The 22,117-nt window shown below is 37.5% G+C and overlaps 1 protein-coding gene across 1 annotated transcript in view; it reads left to right on the top strand.

Annotated features, from left to right (window-relative positions):
- The first annotated feature begins 219 nt into the window (after positions 1–219).
- CPQ (carboxypeptidase Q) overlaps positions 220–22,117 on the top strand; it is a 154,258-nt gene continuing 132,360 nt past the window's right edge. The window contains exons 1-2 of the mRNA XM_081325399.1: positions 220–325; positions 18,799–19,249. Of these exons, the coding sequence (XP_081181525.1) occupies positions 18,820–19,249 (430 nt within the window). The 5' untranslated portion in view covers positions 220–325; positions 18,799–18,819. The remainder of the gene's footprint in view (positions 326–18,798; positions 19,250–22,117) is intronic.

The following is a 22,117-nucleotide window of genomic DNA, read 5'->3' on the forward strand; positions in this document are numbered from 1 at the left end:
GATACCTGAAAATATGAATGGCGCCTCTCCTCTGTTTTAAGCACCTGGTGGGCTCAGGAGGCCCACGGCGATGCAACCCCAAAAGCCCCTGCCCGCGGAGAATAAGAGGGGGAGATGGACTCCGTGTTGGCTACAACATACTTCTAGGCAAGCCCACACCTGAAGGCTCCTCCTTTAAGGCCTGAGCGTCGGTGGAGCCGCCCCAGTCCCTCATCAGCCCTTATGCTCTGGAGGGCTCTGGAGAGGCTCCTTTCTTCCGCTTCTTTCTCAGAAGAGTCAGAGGCTGAAGACAAACCAAGCGCCGCAGCGAAAGAACTACGAGCGGGTAAGTCAAAGTTGCCTCCAGCCCGCGCGCTCGTCTCCGGGCGCCGATTGGGTACCGCGCGGGCGCAGAGCGCAGTTGCGGCTGTTCAGGGCGGCCGAAATGGCAGGCCAGGATTTACGACCTCTTCCCTTCCACCGCTACCCTCTTCCCGTACCTGCAGCCCCCCAAAATGACGAGAAACAGGAGAAAGGAGGAATCTAGCTTTACGTTTTTACGCTTTCTTTCTTTTGTCTTCTTATGTGTCTGTGTGGTGGTCGCTCTTGTCGCAGCCCGTTTGACTTGTTAATGCATTGCTGCACATACGTATTACTTAAAAGAGAATGACTGAAATGGAAGAGAAAAAACAACCATGCGGAAGTTACAATGAGAGTAAGCTGTATTCTTCATTCTGACGTGCAATGGAAGCATTTAGTCTCGAAAGCAGAAGTTTTGGGTCAGGTGTTGGCACAGAAACTAGGAAGGGAAAGTGAGCATTTGGTAAGGCTGCTGATCTGAAAATAAGTGTCTTTTAGAGGTTACCCTGGATCATCAAGGATATTTGGTCTTTCTGTGTATCCTGGACCGATGCAGCTACTGATGCCCTTCTGGCAATGGTCTTCTGCCTTTACTTGACATGCAGAAAATTTGCATGTTAGCCCAACTTTATCTGTTGATCCCATAATGGCATAAGAAGAAATGGACATATTTATCTGCATAACAAATATAGAGAAATCTGAATGAAAGAAGCTCGTTAAACATAATGTAGACTACATTCAAATTAGATTAACATGGCTAATTTACACATTGACTACTTGCTAACAACAAGCAATAATTTGCCTATATGAATGTTTGGTTCTAGTTCAGTACAAGAAATGATTTTGTAATGAGATTATACAAACCATCCACAGTTGCTTCAACTGTGAGATGAGCAGCATATAAATTAAATAAATAAATAAATAAATAAATAGGAAAAGACTACAGTAGCAATTTAAAGACAAACTGTGCAACCAACCTTCATGTCCCAAACTCCTTTCATCAGATGCCTGAAAATGTTCTGCTTCAGTCTTCTTCACCTACGTAGAATAGGGATAATTATTAGGGATAATAAAAATAGTATTGAAAATAGAGATTCCAATATTAAAATACCCTTATGTAAACCAGTTACGTGATTGCATTTGAAATATTGTGTACAGTTATGGTCACCGCACCTCGAAAGGGATGTAAGAGAATTATGGAAGATTTTGAGGAGGGCATCTTAAGATGATCAAGAAGCTGGAGCAGTTTCCCTATTAAGAGCAGTTGTGGTGTGAAAGTGAATCCTGGAATAATCAGGATCGATAAAAGGATTGTATTTTTACACAATGTGTAATTAAATTTGAAATTTGCTATCATGTAATGTGCTGGGTACTAGTGACACTAGTTCGTGGAAGTCTTGGGAATCAATGGCTATTAGTCTTAATGGAAATGTGACTGTCGCTGGGAGCCATCTTCTGAGAGACTAGGGGGCTTCTTTCTGCACTTAGTTGGCCGTTGTGAGAAGAGACTGCTGGACTAGTTAGGAGATGGATGGATCCAATCCACTACTTATAATCTATGTTCTTAAGAAGGCTGAGTTTGAAGAAGATTGAAAGAGCTAGACAGAACAATATTGACCCCACCTAACTTTGACTGAATTGTGAAAGTCATTGCTGTCCATAACAAAAAAAAGATTATTTTATGCTTTTGTTTTATATATAAACAAAAGATTGACAGATTTTATTTTCCTGGGCTCCAAGATCACTGCAGATGGGGACTGTAGCCAAGAAATTAAAAGACGCTTGCTCCTCCGGAGGAAAGCCGTGGCAAATCTAGACAGCACACTAAAAAGCAGAGACATCACCCTGTCAACAAAAGTGCGTATAGTCAAGGCTATGGTCTTCCCAGTTGCAATGTATGGCAGTGAAAGTTGGACCATAAAAAAGGCTGAGTGCCAAAGAATTGAGGCCTTTGAACTATGGTGCTGGAGAAGACTCCTGCGAGTCCCTTGGACTGCAAGGCGATCAAACCAGTCAGTCCTAGAGGAGATCAACCCTGACTGCTCTTTAGAAGGCCAGATCCTGAAGCTAAAACTCAAATACTTTGGCCACCTAATGAGAAGGAAGGACTCACTGGAGAAGAGCCTAATGCTGGGAAAGATTGAGGGCAATAGAAGAAGGGGACGACGGAGAATGAGGTGGCTGGATGGAGTCACTGAAGCAGTAGGCGTGAGCTTAAATGGACTCCAGAAGATGGTAGAGGACAGGAAGGCCTGGAGGAACGTTGTCCATAGGGTCGCGATGGGTTGGACACGACTTCGCAACTAACAACAACAAAAAGATTGTAGATATTGATTTTTTTTCCCCAAGGCTCATGATCTTGATTTTTGCCATCTCATATATCCATATACTTCTTAAGATGTGCTTTAAGTGAACATTTTGTTTGTGCTTCATCTGTCAATGAATAGTCTGGTCCTCTAGCCCAAGGTATACTCAGTAATCTCCAACACTACATTTTAAAGATATTGATATTTCTTTATAGAACTTTTCTGATAGTACACGTTTCACAGCCTTATGTTAAGCCTAGAAAGACCATGGCTCTAACAGTATGAATCTTAGTTGTCATTGTGATGGCTCTGGACTTTAATATTAGTTACTAGTGGATTATGTTTTACTCTCAAATTTAGTGAACAGATCTACAATTTTCAGAAAGGCTGTTTCATTTCCAAAACCAGCCAAGGCCAGTTTAGTGGTACTATACAGTAGTATATCCTATGGTCTGGTTATTCATACAACCTTACTTTATACAATTTGCTGCCAGAAGATGTGGTGGCCATGACATGGACAGTCCTAAATAGACTTAGACAATTTTACAAAGAATGACTTATAGCTTCCATAGTTTGGATAATAATTGTTGGGAACAAATAGAAAAAATCACAAGATGTTCATGTGAACTTTCAAGCAATATGCATCTATCCACCACTGAAAAGAGAACTGGACTGGACATACTCTTGCTCAAATTCTACAAGACTCTTATATTTCAATTTTCACATGAATATTGAAATATTCCAAAGGAATCACACTTTTTAACAGTTGGTTTTTATTTCTGTAGGTCACATAATCTTAATTTTTCTATCATGATTAGTGCATTTCAAACAATATGTTTATTCCGTGGCTTCTAAAAATATTATTTTTCTTGACAAAGAGATTGCAACAACTTCAGATAGTTCATCTAGAAATTCTTAGAGAAGATACATGTATAAATGAGATTACTTTTCTCTTTTTGTCATTCTCAGTTTTAAATTACCTGTACCAAAAGATGGGTGCACACAACCTTGCAAATTTATATTAGAAACAAAGGAAATTGAAGTTGTTTGCTTCCCAATCTTATTTGAAATCAGTATCTTATCTGAAGCCAGTAGCTAAAAAAGAAAATAATATAGTGAAAGTTATAGAAAAATGTCACAATAAATTATAGATATGAAAATGGAACAAAACAAGAAGCAGCGTGTTTATTGCAAACTGCAAAAGTTGCCAAGAGTCAGGTGGCATATAAGTTTAATAAATTAATATAATTTGTTTTTAATTATTAAAAAACAGCCAGCTTCTGATCAATATTTTAAGAAGTGGCCTGTTATTTTGTCTCTCCAAATTCCATTGTTGTCTCACAATTGCTAACTGATATGCAGCAAAAGTTGAATATTAATCTTGAAATAAATATTCTTTCTCTGCCAACATGACACACGCAGTCAGATATTACTGCTTAAAAACTAAATCACCCTCAAAGATTATGGCTTTCAAGTGGTGCTGGCAACCTGTGTGTTATACAATCCAAATATCCTGAGTTAAGGCCACAGAAAGCAAGCAAATGTTGATTTGGCAGATTGAGTAAGAAATGATTGATATTTTCTATTAGACTTTGTATTTCATTGAAATACCAGCAAAAGCATGCACTCTCAGACATTTATGGTGCTGTCAAATCCTTTTCTAATACTGCCTGACATGATTATTGTGCAGTTGACTATCAATTTGAACTGTTTCTTGACTATGCTTAGTTTTGTTGTATTTATTGTTTATGGGCTTTTGCTGTGAACTGTACTGAATACTATGTAAATAAAGACAAGCTGCACTCTGATGAAATTGATTGGGGTTTTGGCATGGTTTTGGTGATGAATACTTATATTGGATGGAGATGTTATTAGTTGCAAGACTGGCATGTAAATAAATAAAATCTCAACATCAAAGAGTTTATATTTAATATTTAAATATTGAGTTCTTGATCATAAATAAACTTTTAATTATCAATAAGGTAATCTTCGGTGCATTTGGTACACTATGTGCCTGGTTTTAGGTTATGATGGTAGTTCTAAATTTGTTTCCATCAAGTTTTCTGTTGGAAATAGAATAAGAATACAATGCTCAATTCTTGCATCTTGCACAGCATGAACATCCTCTGTTATCATCTCTGCTGTGCCACGTCTTATGGCCAGAGGTATAAATCAGATGCTTTCCACATCCAGAGGAAAACCTCTCAACTGAGTCTCCACTATTTTTTCTTTGTCTCACAGAAGAAGCTGGGAAGTACTAGGTTTTGAAAATAGTCTTCTGAAAGCAGGAGACTTTTGGTCTTTAAATGTTCTGGCCTTTCAAGAAAGGCTTTGTGTGTGATTTTAGAATTATTTCAAAACTCTGTATAACCCCCAAACTATTCAGCTATTCATTGGAGTTGTTATGGATTCATTGTCACATGTGCTAGGCACCATAATGGAGGACAGCATGGATCATGCCATCATTCCCAAGCCTCAGCTTTACTGCATCCATGATTACCACGATTAGAGAAGGATTTCCTGCCAGTAGTGATACTTTGAAAGAAGGAGTGTAGCGAAGCCAGAAAACAATTGCAACTCAAAGCAACGCATTAACTAGACTAACTTTTCTGAAAAGAAAAGAATTCAATTTTTACATTTACAAAGTGGAAAGGGAAAATCTATACACCACAATGTTCTATTTATTTCAAATATTTGGGCTGATTAAGTGAAAAAATTGCTTTTTTATTTGTATCATCTGGGTGGGAGTGGATAATGGATAAAGAAAATACTAATATAGGGAAGAGTGGCAATCAAATAATACAGGGATAAGTGAACATTAATTGGCTAATTTATTTGTTGAATTCGATAGGCAAGTAATTGACATCTTCAGCAAAATATAAATACAGCTAATTTCTAGTCTGCGTGCATCTATATCAATTAATGTGTGCAGATATTATGTAAATTTGGGTTCAAGAGTCATTTTAGGATTGAATAATGTGTGATAGTCTTTGGATATAAACAAACAGAGGCAGACAGAGGACCAGCTTGTTGCTAAAACAAAAGAAGGTAGACACTCTCTCTCTTTCCAGTACAAAAGACAGTGTTTGTATCCCTTTGCATTACATGGACTAAAGAAAGAAATATAAGAATTCGAAATTTGAAGGTTTTCATTATTCAACGTGAATTGTATATCCTTGCAACCCAGAGAAATTTCCCACAGATTACTCCCAGATGGGACTTATAATTGCATTCTTCTTTCTTCATTATTCATTTATTTCCCAAGGTTATGACAATCATAAATCAGCTCTAAATGGGTTACATTCCAATCTAGTGGCAATTTAAAATATAAGACCACACTACAATAGTGGCCAAAATTGTGGAAACCTTTTGGGAAAAGTGTACATTTGAGGTTTGATGGTTAATAACACCACTTTTTTGGAGTAGTACCATAAAATTATATATCAATGGAAAGATAATTTAATCAAGAATGTAATGCAATAATTTTAATGAAGGATTTGCTGTAAGAATAGCAGTTATAAAGAAGAAAACTGAAATACGTAGAAAAAATGAGATATACAAAAATTATCACCATAGAAAAAATGAAATATACAAAAATTATCACCATGTCAGTTAATACTTAGTTGTGTAACCTTTAGCATGAATTATGGCCTTAGAACATCTTCCCATGGAGTGAACCAAGTCCTTTAGTTCTGCAGCTGTTATAATGTGAAATCAAGATTGAATGATTGCTGCTATTAACTGGGTTTTATTACTGGGTTGCTTCTAACTAACAAGTTTTTTTAGTTGGCTCCATAGATTTTCAATTGGGTTAAGGTTTGGGCTATTCCCATGCCATTCCAGCAGTGGAATATTATTATTTTGAAACCACTTTTTGCACACAGCAGCAACATGACATGGAGCTGAATCCTGTTGAAATATAAATGCTTCATTGTCTTAGAAAATATCATGTGCGGAAGGCTTCAGTTTGGGCTCAAGTATTTCATTAATGTATTTTTGGCCATTTATATTCCCATTAATCACACAAATTCTTCCCACACCTTTTGATGTCATACAACCCCAGATCATAACATTGACTGGGTGTTTCACGCTACATGTAATGCAATCAGGATGCAAATCTTCTCTGATTCTTCTCCTTATGTATTTTATGCCAACACTACCGAACAGGGAGATCTTGGTCTCATCACTCCAAATAACACTGTCCCATTGTTCCTCTGTCCAGGTAACATGGGTTTTAGCCCAGTTTAGTCTTTTCAACCTTTGTTTGAGAGATAAAAGTGGCTTTTTTGGGGGAATTCTAGATTTTAGGCCAAATTCCTGCAGTCTGCACCGAACAGTTCTTGCACTCAACTTCACATTGGATTGCACCATTTCATCTTGTATACACCCAGATGATTTTCTTCTGTCATGTAGGCACAGTCTCTTAATTCTTCTATCATCACTTGCTTTGTGCACCTTTTCCTGCCTTTACAAGTGTGGTTTTGTAGTGACTGAGTCTCCTTATACCTCTTCAAAAACTTAGAAATGCCACCTTTGGTTAAGTTTCCACCAATTTTTCTTCTAATTTCTTTATAACTGTAGCCTTGTTCACTTAATAATACTATTTTACATCGCTTTCTGGGTAACCAATCAACTCTTTGTACCATTACTTTAATTTTATTATGTTTTTCAAGCTCACTAAATGAAAGAACAAAAAAAACCAACCAACTTGATAGCGATCACATAACACACTGACAAATGTCCTCCTCTCAGCTTCAGTACATGACATCAATAACTGAATTGTGATCTGATTGGCTCATTGCCAAAACAAGATGACACCTGATTGGCTCTCTAAACACTCATGCTCATTGGCTACAATCAGATGAAGGAAAACTACCTGATATCAACCTAAGCAAGTTGTGCTTCCTTTTTCTGGTTATTTGGCTATAACCTTTCATAGAATACAGAATATTGAACAAACTTTGTTGCATTACATTCTTGATTAAATTATCTTTCCATTGATATATACTTTTATGGTACTACTCCCAAAAAGTGGTGTTATTAGCCATCAAACCTCAAATGTACACTTTTCCCAAAAGGTTTCCACAATTTTGGCAACTACTGTATACCTTAATATGTGACCATATAATAAATAATATAAATAAATCATGTCATGCCGTGGAAAAGCTATACTGAAATAGCTCGAATTGGGAAATGCAAAAAACAACAGCAGCAGCTAATCTAATGTCCAGGCTAAATGTGAACTGGACATGTTATCTTCTGGGATAAGGTAGCATTTTCTGCTAATGCTTCAGGGAATGTGGTTGCAATTCTTTGTCAAGTGCATGGATGGGCAATTGGTGGGCCTGTCAGTCCCTTTTTCCATCCTTCAGGATCCCCCAAGATTGCAACAGCAAAGCATGTAGAAGATTGCCAGTTTATGATAGCTGCCAATGTCAAGTACTTTGGCGGGATGGTGGTGGTACAGTGTCCAAATAATGTAAACAATGTGGTGTTACTGCCACATTTCTTCAGGCCCTTGAAGATTGAAGAAATTCATTTAAGTTGTATAGATACCAACTGCAAAAAAGATTGCTTCCTCAATCTGTTATGTGATAAGGTGTCATGCTAATGTTATTAATGGGGGCCTTGCAAGAAGATTACACAATAAACTATAAGTCAGATATCAGTTTGACAGCATGGGAAGATCATAACTGATAATGGCATTGCTGCAACAGCTATGAAAGATAATCAGAACCTCTTTGAGACCAACAAATAAATAAATGCAAATAAGTTCATCGCAGTGTTGATCCAGTTTCAATAACGTAATATATAATTTATTTTATGTTTAAAAAAATTATTGGCCACCCATTTTACCACAGGGTAACCTTTGATATGTCCCAAGTAACAATTGCTTAAAAATCATATGTTTTTCTCTGAAAATAATGGAAATCTCTAGTCTATAAAAGGCATTGAAAATTAGGCTAATATACAGATGAAGAAACCTCACAACTATTTAACTGCACTCCAATGTATTCCACCATTTCTAGAAAAGTTTTCCAGCAACTTTCAGAATTTGTTATCTATTTTCAGCTTCAGAAGAACATTTTGCTAAGAGATGCTTAAGAGTGCCCAAGAAATGCCTTTATTACTGCTGTGTAATTTGATTATTTTGAATTCCAATGCAGGAGGCTGGCAGAAAAAGAGGCAGGATATCACACATGACAACTTTCACAGCAAGTAACAGTTTCTTGCATTATCCAGCTTACCTCAGGGTTGATAAACTTTTTGACAGACAGAGGCCTTTTCATTGTTTCATTTCAGTGTTGACTTGGCAAATACAATGTAGCGTATTAAATCTTTTGCCAGAACTGCTTTCTTTGCTGTTCTATTGGAAGAAGCAGAGCAAATCAAATGGAAGTCCCCAAATTCCCAAAGATTATATGTTTTGCTTCTGCCTGAATACTTTTGTTTTTGTTTTTCATGTCTTATTGTTATGAATGCTATTTTTCAGGATGGCCTGTTGAGGTTCCCCAACTGGATGATACTTGTGATCACAAGAATTCCTATTTTTTTTCAGCTGTTCTCAGTATTTGTAATAGAAGCAGAAGTTAGAGCAATATTTGAGGAGATTGAAGGCAAAGAAGGAGAAAGACACAAAGAAAGACAGGCTTAGCAGCCTGCAGGTTAGAAACATCTATGGTCACATGAAAATGGCAAGACCCATAGTGGACTTGACATGGATAAGGAGATATTATTTCCCAGCTAAAGAGAAGACAGGGCAGAAATAATATACAGGGAGTCCTCGACTTACAATCACAACTGAGCCCAAAATTTATGTTGCTAAATGAAACATTTGTTAAGTGAGTTTTGCCCCATTTTAGGACCTTTCTTGCCACAGTGAATCATTGCAGGTGTTAAGTTAGTAACATTGTTGTTAAATGAATCTGGCTTTCTCATTGATTTTGCTTGTCAGAAGGTCACAAAAGCTGATCCAGGGACACTGCGTCTGTCATAAATATGAACCACTTGCCTAGCATCCAAATTTTGATCACATGACCAAGGGGATGCTGCAACGGTCGTAAGTGTAAAAAAAGGTCATAAGTCACTTTTTTCAGTGCTGTTGTACCTTGGAAAGTCAGTAAATGAACTGTTGAAAGTCAAGGACTACCTGTATAAACAACAAAAAAGATAATTAAATGTGATACTTGTCAAACTTTTCAAGCTGCATGTATGGCTGAGAATGCATACCTAAGGGACTAGAAATTGGTACATAAAAACCAAGAGACCATGAGTTCTAGTCCTGATTTAATAATAATAATAATAATAATAATAATAATAATAATAATAATAATAATAATAATAATAATAATAATAATAATAATAATAATAATAAACCTTTATTTTCAAAGTACAACATGTGTACATTAAGATTAGCTGAGCCTCCCCCCGTGCTCTCTCCCCCCAACACACAGTGACAACAAACCCTCCATCCCACCACACCATGTGAACCAACTACACCACACACCGGCCTCCCAAGTCAATTCTGCATAAGATTATGTCCCATTTAAAAGCCTAACAGCCCACAGATAAAAGCTATTTTTCAGCCTGTTGGTACGGCTGGCTATATTCCTATATCTCCTACCGACATGAAAGCGGACTCGGTGACTTTGGGCCAGTCACTTTCTGTCAGCCAACCCACCTCACAGGATTATTGTTGTGGGAAAAAATAGGGGGAGGACGGAGTATTAAATATGTTTACCAGCTGAAGTTATTTATAAAAATAACAAAATCAGGATAAAAGTTAGTAAAGTTAATAAAAATAACAGCCCTATATCCTAAAAGGTTCCTGTAGCTTTGTATTATTTATAAGTAGTGCTAATTAACATCATTATCCTTGTCAAATCCTTTAGAGCTAGCCTACTTTTTTAAAAAAAAAATTCTCCTCATCTTCTTCCATAGGCTGATGTTTACTTTCAGTAGTGCACAGAAAATAAACTTCTTCATGCATGGAAAGAACCCATGAGAAATACAATGTCTTTTCCTTATATAAGCAGCCCTGTTGCTTCACTGTTTGGGTTTCAATCTGCTGTACAATGTATGCAGAGGGTTATCTCATTACATCACATTAAAGCAAGAAAGAGTGGAAGTTTCAATTAGGAAAAATATTTGTATATTTGTTTTTCTAAATATTTTTATATCTGTTTTTATATCTCGTTTTATTTGATTGTTGTATGCTGTTCCCCTTAGTGAGACTTTTAGTGGCGATACAAATTCGATGAATAAATAAATACACTGTACGGGGAATACTTTTTGCAGCTATCTTGTGGTTGTCCAGAATTTTGCACCCTGTTTTGTCTGGGGGCAGAAAATTTGTCCAGATTGTCAGAAATATAGTTAGGTTGGTAAAGCACCAGTTCCTGAACCGTATTTCTTCAGTTGTGATGGCTGATGTAGTAGAAGGACCTCTCATTAAAACATTATATAAAATGTAATATTTTATATGTTTAAAATATTAATAAATTTAGATGTTACTGAGACAGATTATTAATTAGCATTTTCTCCATTACAGGAGGTTTTTCATTATGACCTTTCTTGGGATGATGATAACTTTATTGTCACTTTGAATGTACACCAATCGGCATACATCAAAATGAAATTTCTTTGCATACAGCTCTCAAAGGGTCACCACCTCCGATATATACTCCTTGTTCGGGGCCTGCTCAGATTTCACATTGTTCATTTTAGTCTCTAGGGAGTGAACGATGGCAAACAGGACAGATGGAAATGGGGCTCCATGTGGATTAGCCCTCAAGTTAGCTTGTATTCTGACAACCTCGCCTTCTTTCCTTTTTCTGATACTGACTCTTCCACCCTTTCCTTAAAGAGGCCTTGCTTCTTTTCGCCCCTGGAGCACACTGCTGCCGCCGCCACCAACTCCTCCAAAAGCCTCTCTCTCTTCCTCTGGGCCTGCCGACAGCCTCATTATGACCTTTCTTGGGATGGAGGTCCTGTGCAAAATCTACCAGAGCACAGCACTGAGTCCCCAAAGCACAGAGATAATGTTTTCTAAGAGAAAGTTTCAATTTCTTTCAGTTACCATTTTCTGCCATTTCTGCTCTTTTTTTTCCTGAAAAGAAATAGCTCCAGAACTTTAAAACTCATAATTCCTCTTCTACTACACATTCAGCTAAATTCTGAGCCAACTTTTTCACAGCTGTCATAACAAACATACTTCTGAATCTTCTAATGAATTCAGACTGATCAGTGTAGTACTTGAAGTACTTTACTTTGCCTGGACGTTTTAAAGTATAAGTCAGTGTAAAACAGATCTCCTCTTGTATTTTAAGCATGTGATTTCATGTATTCATTAGAGGAAAATAAAATGGAGAACATAGCAAACAAATTATTCATAAAATTATGAGAATTTTACTCATTAAGTTTAGTCATTAACCTTAGCTTATTATTTCTTTTTCACATTTGTCATTCTGCATTGCAAACAAACTTAGCCCCTTTTAAAATCTTTATGTTTGTTAGAATATTTTAAAATAAATAGTAATAATAGTATCAAATTTTATTAATTTGGGCTGTTTTTGTACTTTCGCACTTCTGGAGACTTTTGATTTAGCCCTTTATTGAATGCTATGTTATTTTGGTTTGTCTCATAGTCAGTCAGATGTTCATACTGGAGTTGGCATTTTTATCCACTTATTGAGTCCTTCCCAAGGACCTGGGATGGATGTTTGATGTTGTTACAGATATTATTGCAGTATGTAAGATGTTCCAAAAAGGGACGCGGTGGCTCAGTGGGTTAGGACGCTGAGCCTGTCAATCAGAAGGTTGGCAGTTTGGCGGGTCGAATCCCGAGTGCCGCGTAACAGAGTGAGCGCCTGTTACTCGTCCCAGCTTCTGCCAACCTGGCAGTTCGAAAGCACGTAAAAAATGCAAGTAGGAAAATAGGGACCACTACGGTGGGAAGGTAACAGCGTTCCGTGTGCCTTTGGCATCTAGTCATGCCGGCTACATGACCACGGAGATGTCCTCAGACAAGTGCTGGCTCTTCGGCTTTGAAACGGAGATGAGCACCGGCCCCTAGAGTCGGAAACGACTAGCTCGCATGTGCGGGGGAACCTTTACCTTTACCTTTAAGATGTTCCAAATAAAGCTTCCTTTTGCAAGTGACTGATTTTGTCAATGCCAATGTTATTCAAGTGGCACTTCAGTTGTTTTGAAATTGCACCCAAGGCGCCTATTACTATTGATGCTACTTTTGTTTTCTTTTGTCACAGTCATTTCATTACTATTTGCAGGTCTTTGTATTTTGTTATCTTCTCCAGTTCTTTCTCTTCTCCTCTGCTGTCTCCAGGTACTGCCATGTCCACTATCCAGACTTTTTTTTCTTTCTTATTGACAACTGTTAAGTCAGGTGCCTGTTGAATTCTAAAGTCCCAAAGCACATTGGTTTCTTCCTATTTCATTACTCTGTCTGTTTTGTGGTCCTACCAGTTATTGCCTGCAGGCAAATGATACTTCTTGCAGATCTTCCAATGCACGATTGTTGCTACTTTGTCATGCCATTGTTTGTAATCAGTCTGTGTGGTCTTCTTGAAGCAGCTAACCAGGTGATCCACTGTTTCTTCAGTTTCTTTGCAGAGGAGCATTTGCTATCTGTTACTGTCTTAATTCTGGCTTTGTTTGCATTTGTTTGGGTGGTTTCCTTTTTACTCAGATGGAAAGAGCTTATTTTCAACTAGATGCTGTTGGACTGCATCAGCCACAATAGTTAATAATTTGAAAATTGTTGGTAAGTAGATAATTAGCCTATAATTACCTAGTGATGCCCCTTTTGCTGGATCTTTCATTTTCAGGTAGGTTTTGCCAGATATTAGTCACCTCATTGCAGTATGTTGTTAAACTGCTTGGCAAGGAGTGGATATAAACTACACAGCTCATCTTCACCTGGTAATGACCTATTATTTTCACCTCCTTTAACCAAGCTGCGTTCTTTTCTTTTTATTAAGATAGATTTTATTGGTTTTTATAGGGTTGGGGACAGGGATAAAAGGGTAGGGTTTAGGGTTGGCGTACAGGGAGGGTTGGGATGAGAGTTGGGATTTCCCCCAATAACATTCAATATTTGGCAAACAGCATATTCTCTGGGTAAATATATCTAAATAGAAATGGTAAAAGTAATAGTTGATAACAATAATAAGTATAGTAAATTATAATAAGCAATATTAAGTTTTCAATCCATAATATTTTGCTTACTAAAATAAAGTCAAAAATACATATCACATTCCTTTCCCTCTAATTCATTTATCTAGCCATTGATAAAATTTGTTCCAAGTTCTATAGTAAACTAAATGCTCTTTTTCTTTAATCTCTAAAGTTAATCTATCCATTTCTGCACAATCTAATATTTTCTTAATTAATACTTCTTCAGTCGGTAAGTTCTCATTTTTCCAATATTGGGCATAGATAATTCTTGCTGCTGTTAGTATATGTAATATTAGATACCCACTGTCCTTGTCATAATTGGGACCTATCGTTCCTAACAAAAATTCTTTTTTTTATTGAAAAGTTTTACAATTTTTAAATACAATGAACTCCCACCTCCCCCTCCCCTCTCCCCAACCCTCCCCTACCCTCCCCTCCCCCCTCCCCGACTTCCCAGAGCTGAATACAGGGTATAATAATACAAACATAAACTAAAATATGCTAACAACAAAAATAAAACATTAAGTTCTATCGGACTTTAACTCTTCATAGTCATAATATTAATAAAGTAACAAATAACTAATCATACATCATAAAAATCCACTACTTATTCAAATGCTAAATGAAACTTTTTAGTCCCATATTTATTCTGAATATATTCAATCCATCTTCTCCATTCCACAATATATCTCTGTTGCGATTGGTCTTTCAAATATGCTGAAATCTTTGCCATTTCCGCCAAGTTGGAAACTTTCAAAGTCCACTCTTCTATAGTCGGCAATTCCTCCTTCTTCCAATATTGTGCAACTAAAAGTCTTGCCGCCGTAATTAGATGCAACATCAACTTAGTGTCTATAACAGTAGTATCTGTAATAATACCCAATAAAAACAATTGCGGAGAAAACTTTATCCTTTTCTTAAATATCTTTTGCATATTCCACCAAATTTTAATCCAAAAGGCTTTAACCTTTTTACAAGTCCACCATATATGAAAATATGTTGCATCCTCACAACCACACCTCCAACATTTGGGCTGGCAGTTCGGATACATTCTTGCTAATTTTTTAGGGTCTAAATGCCACCTATAAAACATTTTATAAAAATTCTCTCTTAAGTTTTGGGCCTGTGTAAATTTTACATTTCTAACCCAGATCTTTTCCCAAGTATCCATTGTTATAACTTCTTGAAAATTCTGGGCCCACTTTATCATACAATCTTTAACAAGTTCCGTTTCTGAATCAATTTCTATCAATGCATTATATATCCTTTTTATATGTGCTTGACCTTGATCTCTAATTTTTTTTACCAAATTTTCATCAGTCATCGAAACAAAAATTCTTGAATGAATTTATACACACAGATCATACCTAGCATAATTCTTGTTTACTCAGATGACAACCAAGCTGATATGGGTTTCTGCAATTTATGTCTCATCATATATTTTTTTATGAGAGAGACACTCTTTGACTCCTCCTTCTGTCCAAAACCTCTGGCATAACTCTCACCTTCTTCAGAGCACACAAGCCCCATAACCATGTTAAGGTAGTGCCTCACTAGGGAATGTTATATTTATTATTAATGCATTTATTTATGTTGTCTTTTTACTATCATTTATGCCTTCTAACATTGATAATTGACACACTGATTTTTACTCTTTTAAATATAAACAATCATCGTTGCACATTGAATTATTGTCCTACAGTACATAGGCAATTTAAGACTTAAGACACAGCTTTCTACGAATAACCAGATTAATATCATTTCTTTAAAGTGTAGGACATCAAGAATAGCAGCTTTAGATGCCTTAGGGACTTGTAAGGTCACACATTTTACATGAATCTTATTATTCTAATACCTAAGGGTGAGTCAAATTATATATTCAATTGAATATGCACTGTGTAATCAATTCTCTATTTTATATTCTAAAGCCAGGAACCATTGAATCAGATAAGTAACACAGCATGTGGACAGAGGAAATTCTCTGCCTGTATTGGGGGATGGAGGAGGAGATGAAAAGTGGGCTTTGGTGAGAATCAGTTTTGGAAAATCAGCATCTGAAAAGAAGTTGAAACACTCTATCTGAGTGTTGAAACACCTGATCTGAGCTGCTGTGCTATGGATTATAATGAACAATCTGCTGCTCTACAGCTGTGCTTGCTCCCTGAAACCCATCTTTGTGGTCCTTGGTGTCCTATAGCATCCTTGGTGGTCTCTAAGCTTGGCTGTTTGCTTGAAGATGCTTCATGACCCAGGGTATTAAAAATAGTGTTTAACAAAAAAAATATCAAACTGTATTTGTCTTTTTAATGACACCCTCTAAAGCATTTACAAGTGCTACCAACTGCAGAAAAGCAAAAGAAGCCAGACAAAATAGCTTTTTGGGGGTTACTTTTTAAAATTAAAATCCATCCAAGGGCAGAAGGCATCACTTGTGACATGCTAAAATGAATGCAGCCATGGAAAATGGTTCATAACATTAAAAAGTTCTCACTCCTGTGAAGCTGAGATTGGGTGAGACCCACTTTCTCAGGTAATAGAGCAAGACACATTTGACTGTTTACTGAGACAGAAAGCATTATTTCCATCGCCCCTGCTTCTATCCTGACATCAGGAAAGTGGCTTTTCTATGATCACCTGTATTCCAGACTCTAGATCAGGGGTCTTCAAACTCGGCCCTTTTATGACTCATGGACTTCAACTCCCAGAATTCCTCAGCCAGGCATGCTGGCTGGGGAATTCTGGGAGTTGAAGTCCATGAATCATAAAAGGGCCGAGTTTGAAGACCCCTGCTCTAGATGTACAAATTGTGATCAGAAATTTGTAGAGATCCATCTTGTTATGTACTGGGCTTTTTGAGGGAATACCACGTGGGTTGCTGGAGCAGCTAACGGCTCTCCAGCAACCCAGACTACCAGTCTCCTCTGCTGCAATTAACTATCCCCAGGCAATGGTTAATTCAAACCTATTGGCTGCCTCCTAGGGGCTAGACTATATATTGCGGCTTGTTGCAGCCATTTCCCTCAGTACAGTCACAGCACGAAATAAACTGTGAGTTACCTGTACTCTGTTTGCGTCTTCATTCCTGCATCAAAGAATCCGCTATTTAACACATCTCCAATCTGAAGCTGTACGGTGTGTCTAAATTTACCTAGGTATTTGAATTACCTTGCTTCAGTTCTAGATTCAAGGCTTATCAAATTGTGATGACAAAATTTCTTGTGCTATTGTGTCAACAGAAATTGCTTTGGAGTTAGAGATATTCCCAACAGAATGTACCCTGTAGTCCATGAAACGTATCTCAAAACATAAAGGAGAGTTTAAAAAAAGAAAAGAAAAGAAAAAATTGAAACAGCCATTTCAAAGCACTTTTAAAAATGAACTAATTAGCAGTCCACCTCTTCATGGAATAACTCGAACAACATTCTTTGGAGAACAAAATTCAATTTTGCATCTGGGATTAGTTCTTTAAAGATAAGCCTACTTTATTCTTATGACAATTATAATTAGCTTTTAATAAGAATTTTTGAGACTCCAAGAAATTAAGGACTGCTTAGTTTTTGCTAAAAAATGAGTTTCAATGTGAGATCGTATTATTGAAACACCTCTTAAATATAGATTTAGATATATCTATAGATTTATTTCCCCTTACCATTTAATATATAAGTGAACAGGTAGTCCTCGACTTATAAGGACTGGAGCCTGCCCAGTAAGGTTGTAAGTTGTGATGGTCATAAACCAGGTCACCACATGAACAGCCTGATTGATGTTTTTTTTTCAGTTGTAAAGCAACCTCCGCGGTCATTAAGCAACTGCTTAAACTGTCATGGCCATTAAGCAACTGCTGCAATCATTAGGTGAACCCATTGTTCACTATGGGGCATTTTTGCCAAAAACCAAAAGTAAATGATTTTCAGCAAAAACATCATATGTTGCAGTCACATAACTGCGGGTTGCTGCAATTGGCCATAAATGCAAGCCAGTTGCCAAATACCTGAAATATGGTCACGTGATCATGGGAGGAGCAGCCCAGCTGTGAGAACTTCTGAACAGGAAAATAAGTGCATTGTGGAAGGTCCCTCATAACTTCAAACAGTCTTTAAGCAACTGGTCATGATTCAAGGACTACCTGTCAAATTGTTGACATTCCATTTGAAGTCTGACTAATATTAAAATGCATGGCTGACAGTTCTGACCTCTTGTAGATTTAACAATAAATATTTGATTTTCATTCTGCATCTTAATTTTTTAAGTGGTTTCTGTTAGAAAAACATTCTTTTTTTAAAAAAAACACATTTATATTACAAAAAAAATCCTGCTCCTTAGTTTTATTTTAAAAATGTTTAGACACATTAAAATTTAAAACCTTTAGAAAATGCAAAATACTAAGCTAGAGCGTAAGCTAAATGCTAACTATGAGACTGAAAATAAAATTTAAGCTGTTTCTACAGTATACCTTTAGAACAATGTTTCCCAGCCTTGGCCACTTTCAAATGTGGGGACTTTTAACTATCAGAATTCTGAATTCCACACATCTGAAAGGGGCCAAGGTTGATAAATACTGCTGTAAATATATTGAAGATGGGAAATTATAGTACAAAACTAAAGAGCACCAGGTCGGGAGGGTTGATGTTGCCAGACTATTTCTAATTCTGAAGCTCTTAGAAAAGGGGAAACATAAAACGCAATGCATTCATGTGCTGCTTTCTCTAGGGATTCTAGTTCTGTTTCGAAAAGAAGGCATCTGCCTGTGCTTCTTTAAGTAGTGGACAATGATGGCAGAGATTTTGGACAATGATGGCAGAGATCTCCTCTCCTCACAAAACCTTGCTTCTTAATTTCTGTCACTGCTCTTTCATATGACATTACTTAACTGGATTAGTTTTCAGGCTGTCACGCTTCATAACTTAAAACTTGCTGAACTGATTTGTAATGTAATATTGTCTTTTCCCTCCTACAGGTTCACAAATAATAGAGAAAAATGAAGCTTCTGTTTTTAATGATCTCCATCTGCCTATTTTCGGAAAGCATGACTTGTTTGTTAAGCAACACCAGTTACGGCCACCAAAGAACATTTGAGGATATTGAGAGAGAAATAGCCAATTATTCGGATGTTGCTGAGAAGATTATCAAACTTGCGGTTTATGGAAAAGCTCAGAACAGATCTTTTGAAAGGCTTGCACTGTTTGTGGACACTTTTGGACCACGACTGAGTGGTTCTAGAAATCTAGATCTGGCTATCCAGTACATGGAGAAAGCTTTGAGGAAAGATGGCTTAGAAAATGTCCACCTGGAGCCAGTAAAAATACCCCACTGGGAAAGGGGTGAGGAGGGTGCAATGATGATTGAACCATACAATCATACCATCGCCATGTTGGGCCTTGGTGGGAGTGTTGCAACTCCTTCTGAAGGTAATGACTGCCTGATTTTTTAACTTTTGCTATTGCTACCCTTACTATTACTTTTTATTTGGAATCTGAATATGTTTTTTTAAATGTGGCCTATAGCTTTTTTATTATTATTTAATAGTTCTGAACCTCAGTAGGTTTATGCTTGCTATGGAATTGTAAGAGTTGAAGCCCACATGCTCTGCATGGTTTAAGGCAGGGGTACCCAAGCCTCAGGCTGCAGCCCAGTAGCAGGCTTTGGCCCATTTGGAACCGGGCCACCGAAATGGCAGGCAAGCATACATGCGTGTACATTTGTGTGAGCAGTGGGTGTGTGCACCCACTGTTTGCGCAAATGGAGCTGCACACACTTGCCTGCTGCTCGCACAGAACCATCCCCTCCCCCTCCCCCTGCTGGTCCACAAAACTGGAAAGGCTTGGGAATGCTGATTTAAGGGACCCAGCTTGCCCCTTAAAACCTTAAAAATGCAAAAAAAAAAAACAGGCCACCTTTTTGGGGCCAGTTCTAAAGGATCGTAAAAAAAGATGTCGCAAAGATGGATCTGGTTTCTGGCCTGCACCTTGTGCATCCACGAAATATGAAAAACCCAAGATAATTGCTTCCTATGGCAAAAATCAAGACTTGCCCTTTCCATGTATATCTGGCTGCCTGAGCTAGCTGTTGAAACTTTGTTCCATGCTGAAGTTGAGACTGCATTTTCCACTGCTGAAGCACATGGATAGTGGCATTATTCAGTTATCCCCCAGCACATTTCCATTTCCCCACTCAGCATAATAGGAGGGCTGGTTCTGCTAAGTGATATTCTATTAAATTTTCCCAGTTCTCTCTCCCCAGTAAGAAGTTATAGAAAAGACTTTGCTCATATTTTTATAATGTACAAGTTGAGGACAGAGGAATGCCTAGCTTAAGCCCTCTAACAGACAGCTAAATCAATAAGCCTCAGGAAGGTTGATACTTCCTGCATTTTTATTACAAACCTTTTTAAAGTCTATATGCATTTCTTCTGATCACACTGATCACACATTATTCATTAGTGATGGCTAACGTCTCTTTTCTCCTTGGGACCCTATTCTCCAAATACCTCAATAAAGTCCAGAATTGATCCAGTAATGACCCTGAGGTTTATGTTGAATCCTGATCTTGAGGTTTCCCAGAACCACCCCTGAGTTTGTCTCAACCAGCTTAACCAGGGCAGCAACTGTAGACAGCCCAACAGCAACAATTCCAAAGTGTTGCTATGATCCATCAGTAGATGCTTGGAGATGCTTCCAGTCCTACATCCCTTAAAATTGTATGAATCATTGACTGAGTCACAGCTCTGTTATTTAATTTCTTTCTCTATTGTTGCATGTGTATTTAGAACACATGTTTTCTTCATTAGAAACTAGGCATATAGCTGGAAAACCAAATTTGGAATAATTTTTAGAGTAGTTCTGTTGCACTTCAAAAATATTGGAAATGTGACTCACAGGAAGCTGTTTCATGTAGCTCAATATTGTTTGCCGTGACCTGTAGTAGCTTTTCAGAGTTTTGGACAGGAATCCTTGCCATCTGGGGTTGCTAGGGGCAGTCAGCTGCAAAGCAGAGGCTCTATTATTTTTGTTACTTCTGTTATGTTAACTGGGAATTCTGTGAACTGCAATTGCCACAGCTCTAGAAGATGCCAGTTGAGGAAGATTGTTGCATAAGCTGTGAAAGAAAACCAGGATATTGAGATCTTATTTGTAGGAAGCATCTTTCATTATTACAAGGAGCTGTCAAGAATTGCTACTATTCTTTCTTTCTTGATGAGCAATCATGAACCCATATTGTTATGTTTTATCACTTGGTGTGGATATAAATGGAGTGCTGGGATGAATTACCTGATGTCAATTCTACTCATTAGTTTTGAAAGCTGATATGTCACATAGATTGCAGTGCCAGCCTGCAGAGACCTTGATTTTTCTAGTGGAAAATGAAAATTTCCAGATCTTTGGCTTCCTCTCCATTGGCCTAATTCCAGCTTTGCATGCTCCTGTCACCAGGATGTTTTTGAGGCATGCAGCTACAACACTTACTCATTAAGAGTGGCTCAATCCTTTCAGTTTACTTCACTTACATGCCAACAATAGCAGTGGTAGATTTTGATCTGAGTACTCAAATATAGCACATCTTGCACTCAAAAAAAGAGTAGATTGAAAGCCAAAAAAGTGAGCCCATTAGAATTTTCACACCTTTCTTACCTGCTTCTGGATGCGAAAGTCAAGACCTCATTTCCTTCAGCTTGATTAATTTTTGTTCTCCTGATTCAGGGGCAAGCAGCTCATGGGCTGTATGAAGCCTCTTGCAGACATTTTGCAAGTCCTAGAGCAGTCGTAATTTTTTTCCAAGTATAAGGGCAAAATACAATTCATCCCAGATACTTTTTGGTTTATATATTTTTAGACATTTACTTCTGTTGCACCTTTTCACCAACCATTTCTTTCTGCTGTAATTCTTGACAATGGTTCTTAAAGCCAAACTGTACATGATGTAAGAGATATAAAAATGGATTAGGTGACGGATAATTTGATATGGGGTCCTTGCAGTGGTGGGATTCAAATATGTGAACAACCGATTCTTTGTGTGGATGCCGCTTCTGGAAGTCCATTCTGGGCCTGAGCTTGGTTGTTTTTTTGCAGACATTGCATTGCCCAAACTAGGTAATATCATCAGTGCTAGTGCAAATTATTTTTGAATTTTTTTATCCCAATATGCTCCTTTAGAACTGGTTGCAGAGAAGATGAAAAATAATTCTTCTCCTATTTCACTGTCCTCTTCAGGTAGTCACTCACTTACGTACTGTATGTGTGTAAAAAGTGCTCATGTTCATGAAGTTATTTTTACATTTG

This window comes from Vipera berus (assembly GCF_964194415.1).
Source record: "Vipera berus genome assembly, chromosome: 3".
Lineage (NCBI taxonomy): Eukaryota > Metazoa > Chordata > Lepidosauria > Squamata > Viperidae > Vipera > Vipera berus.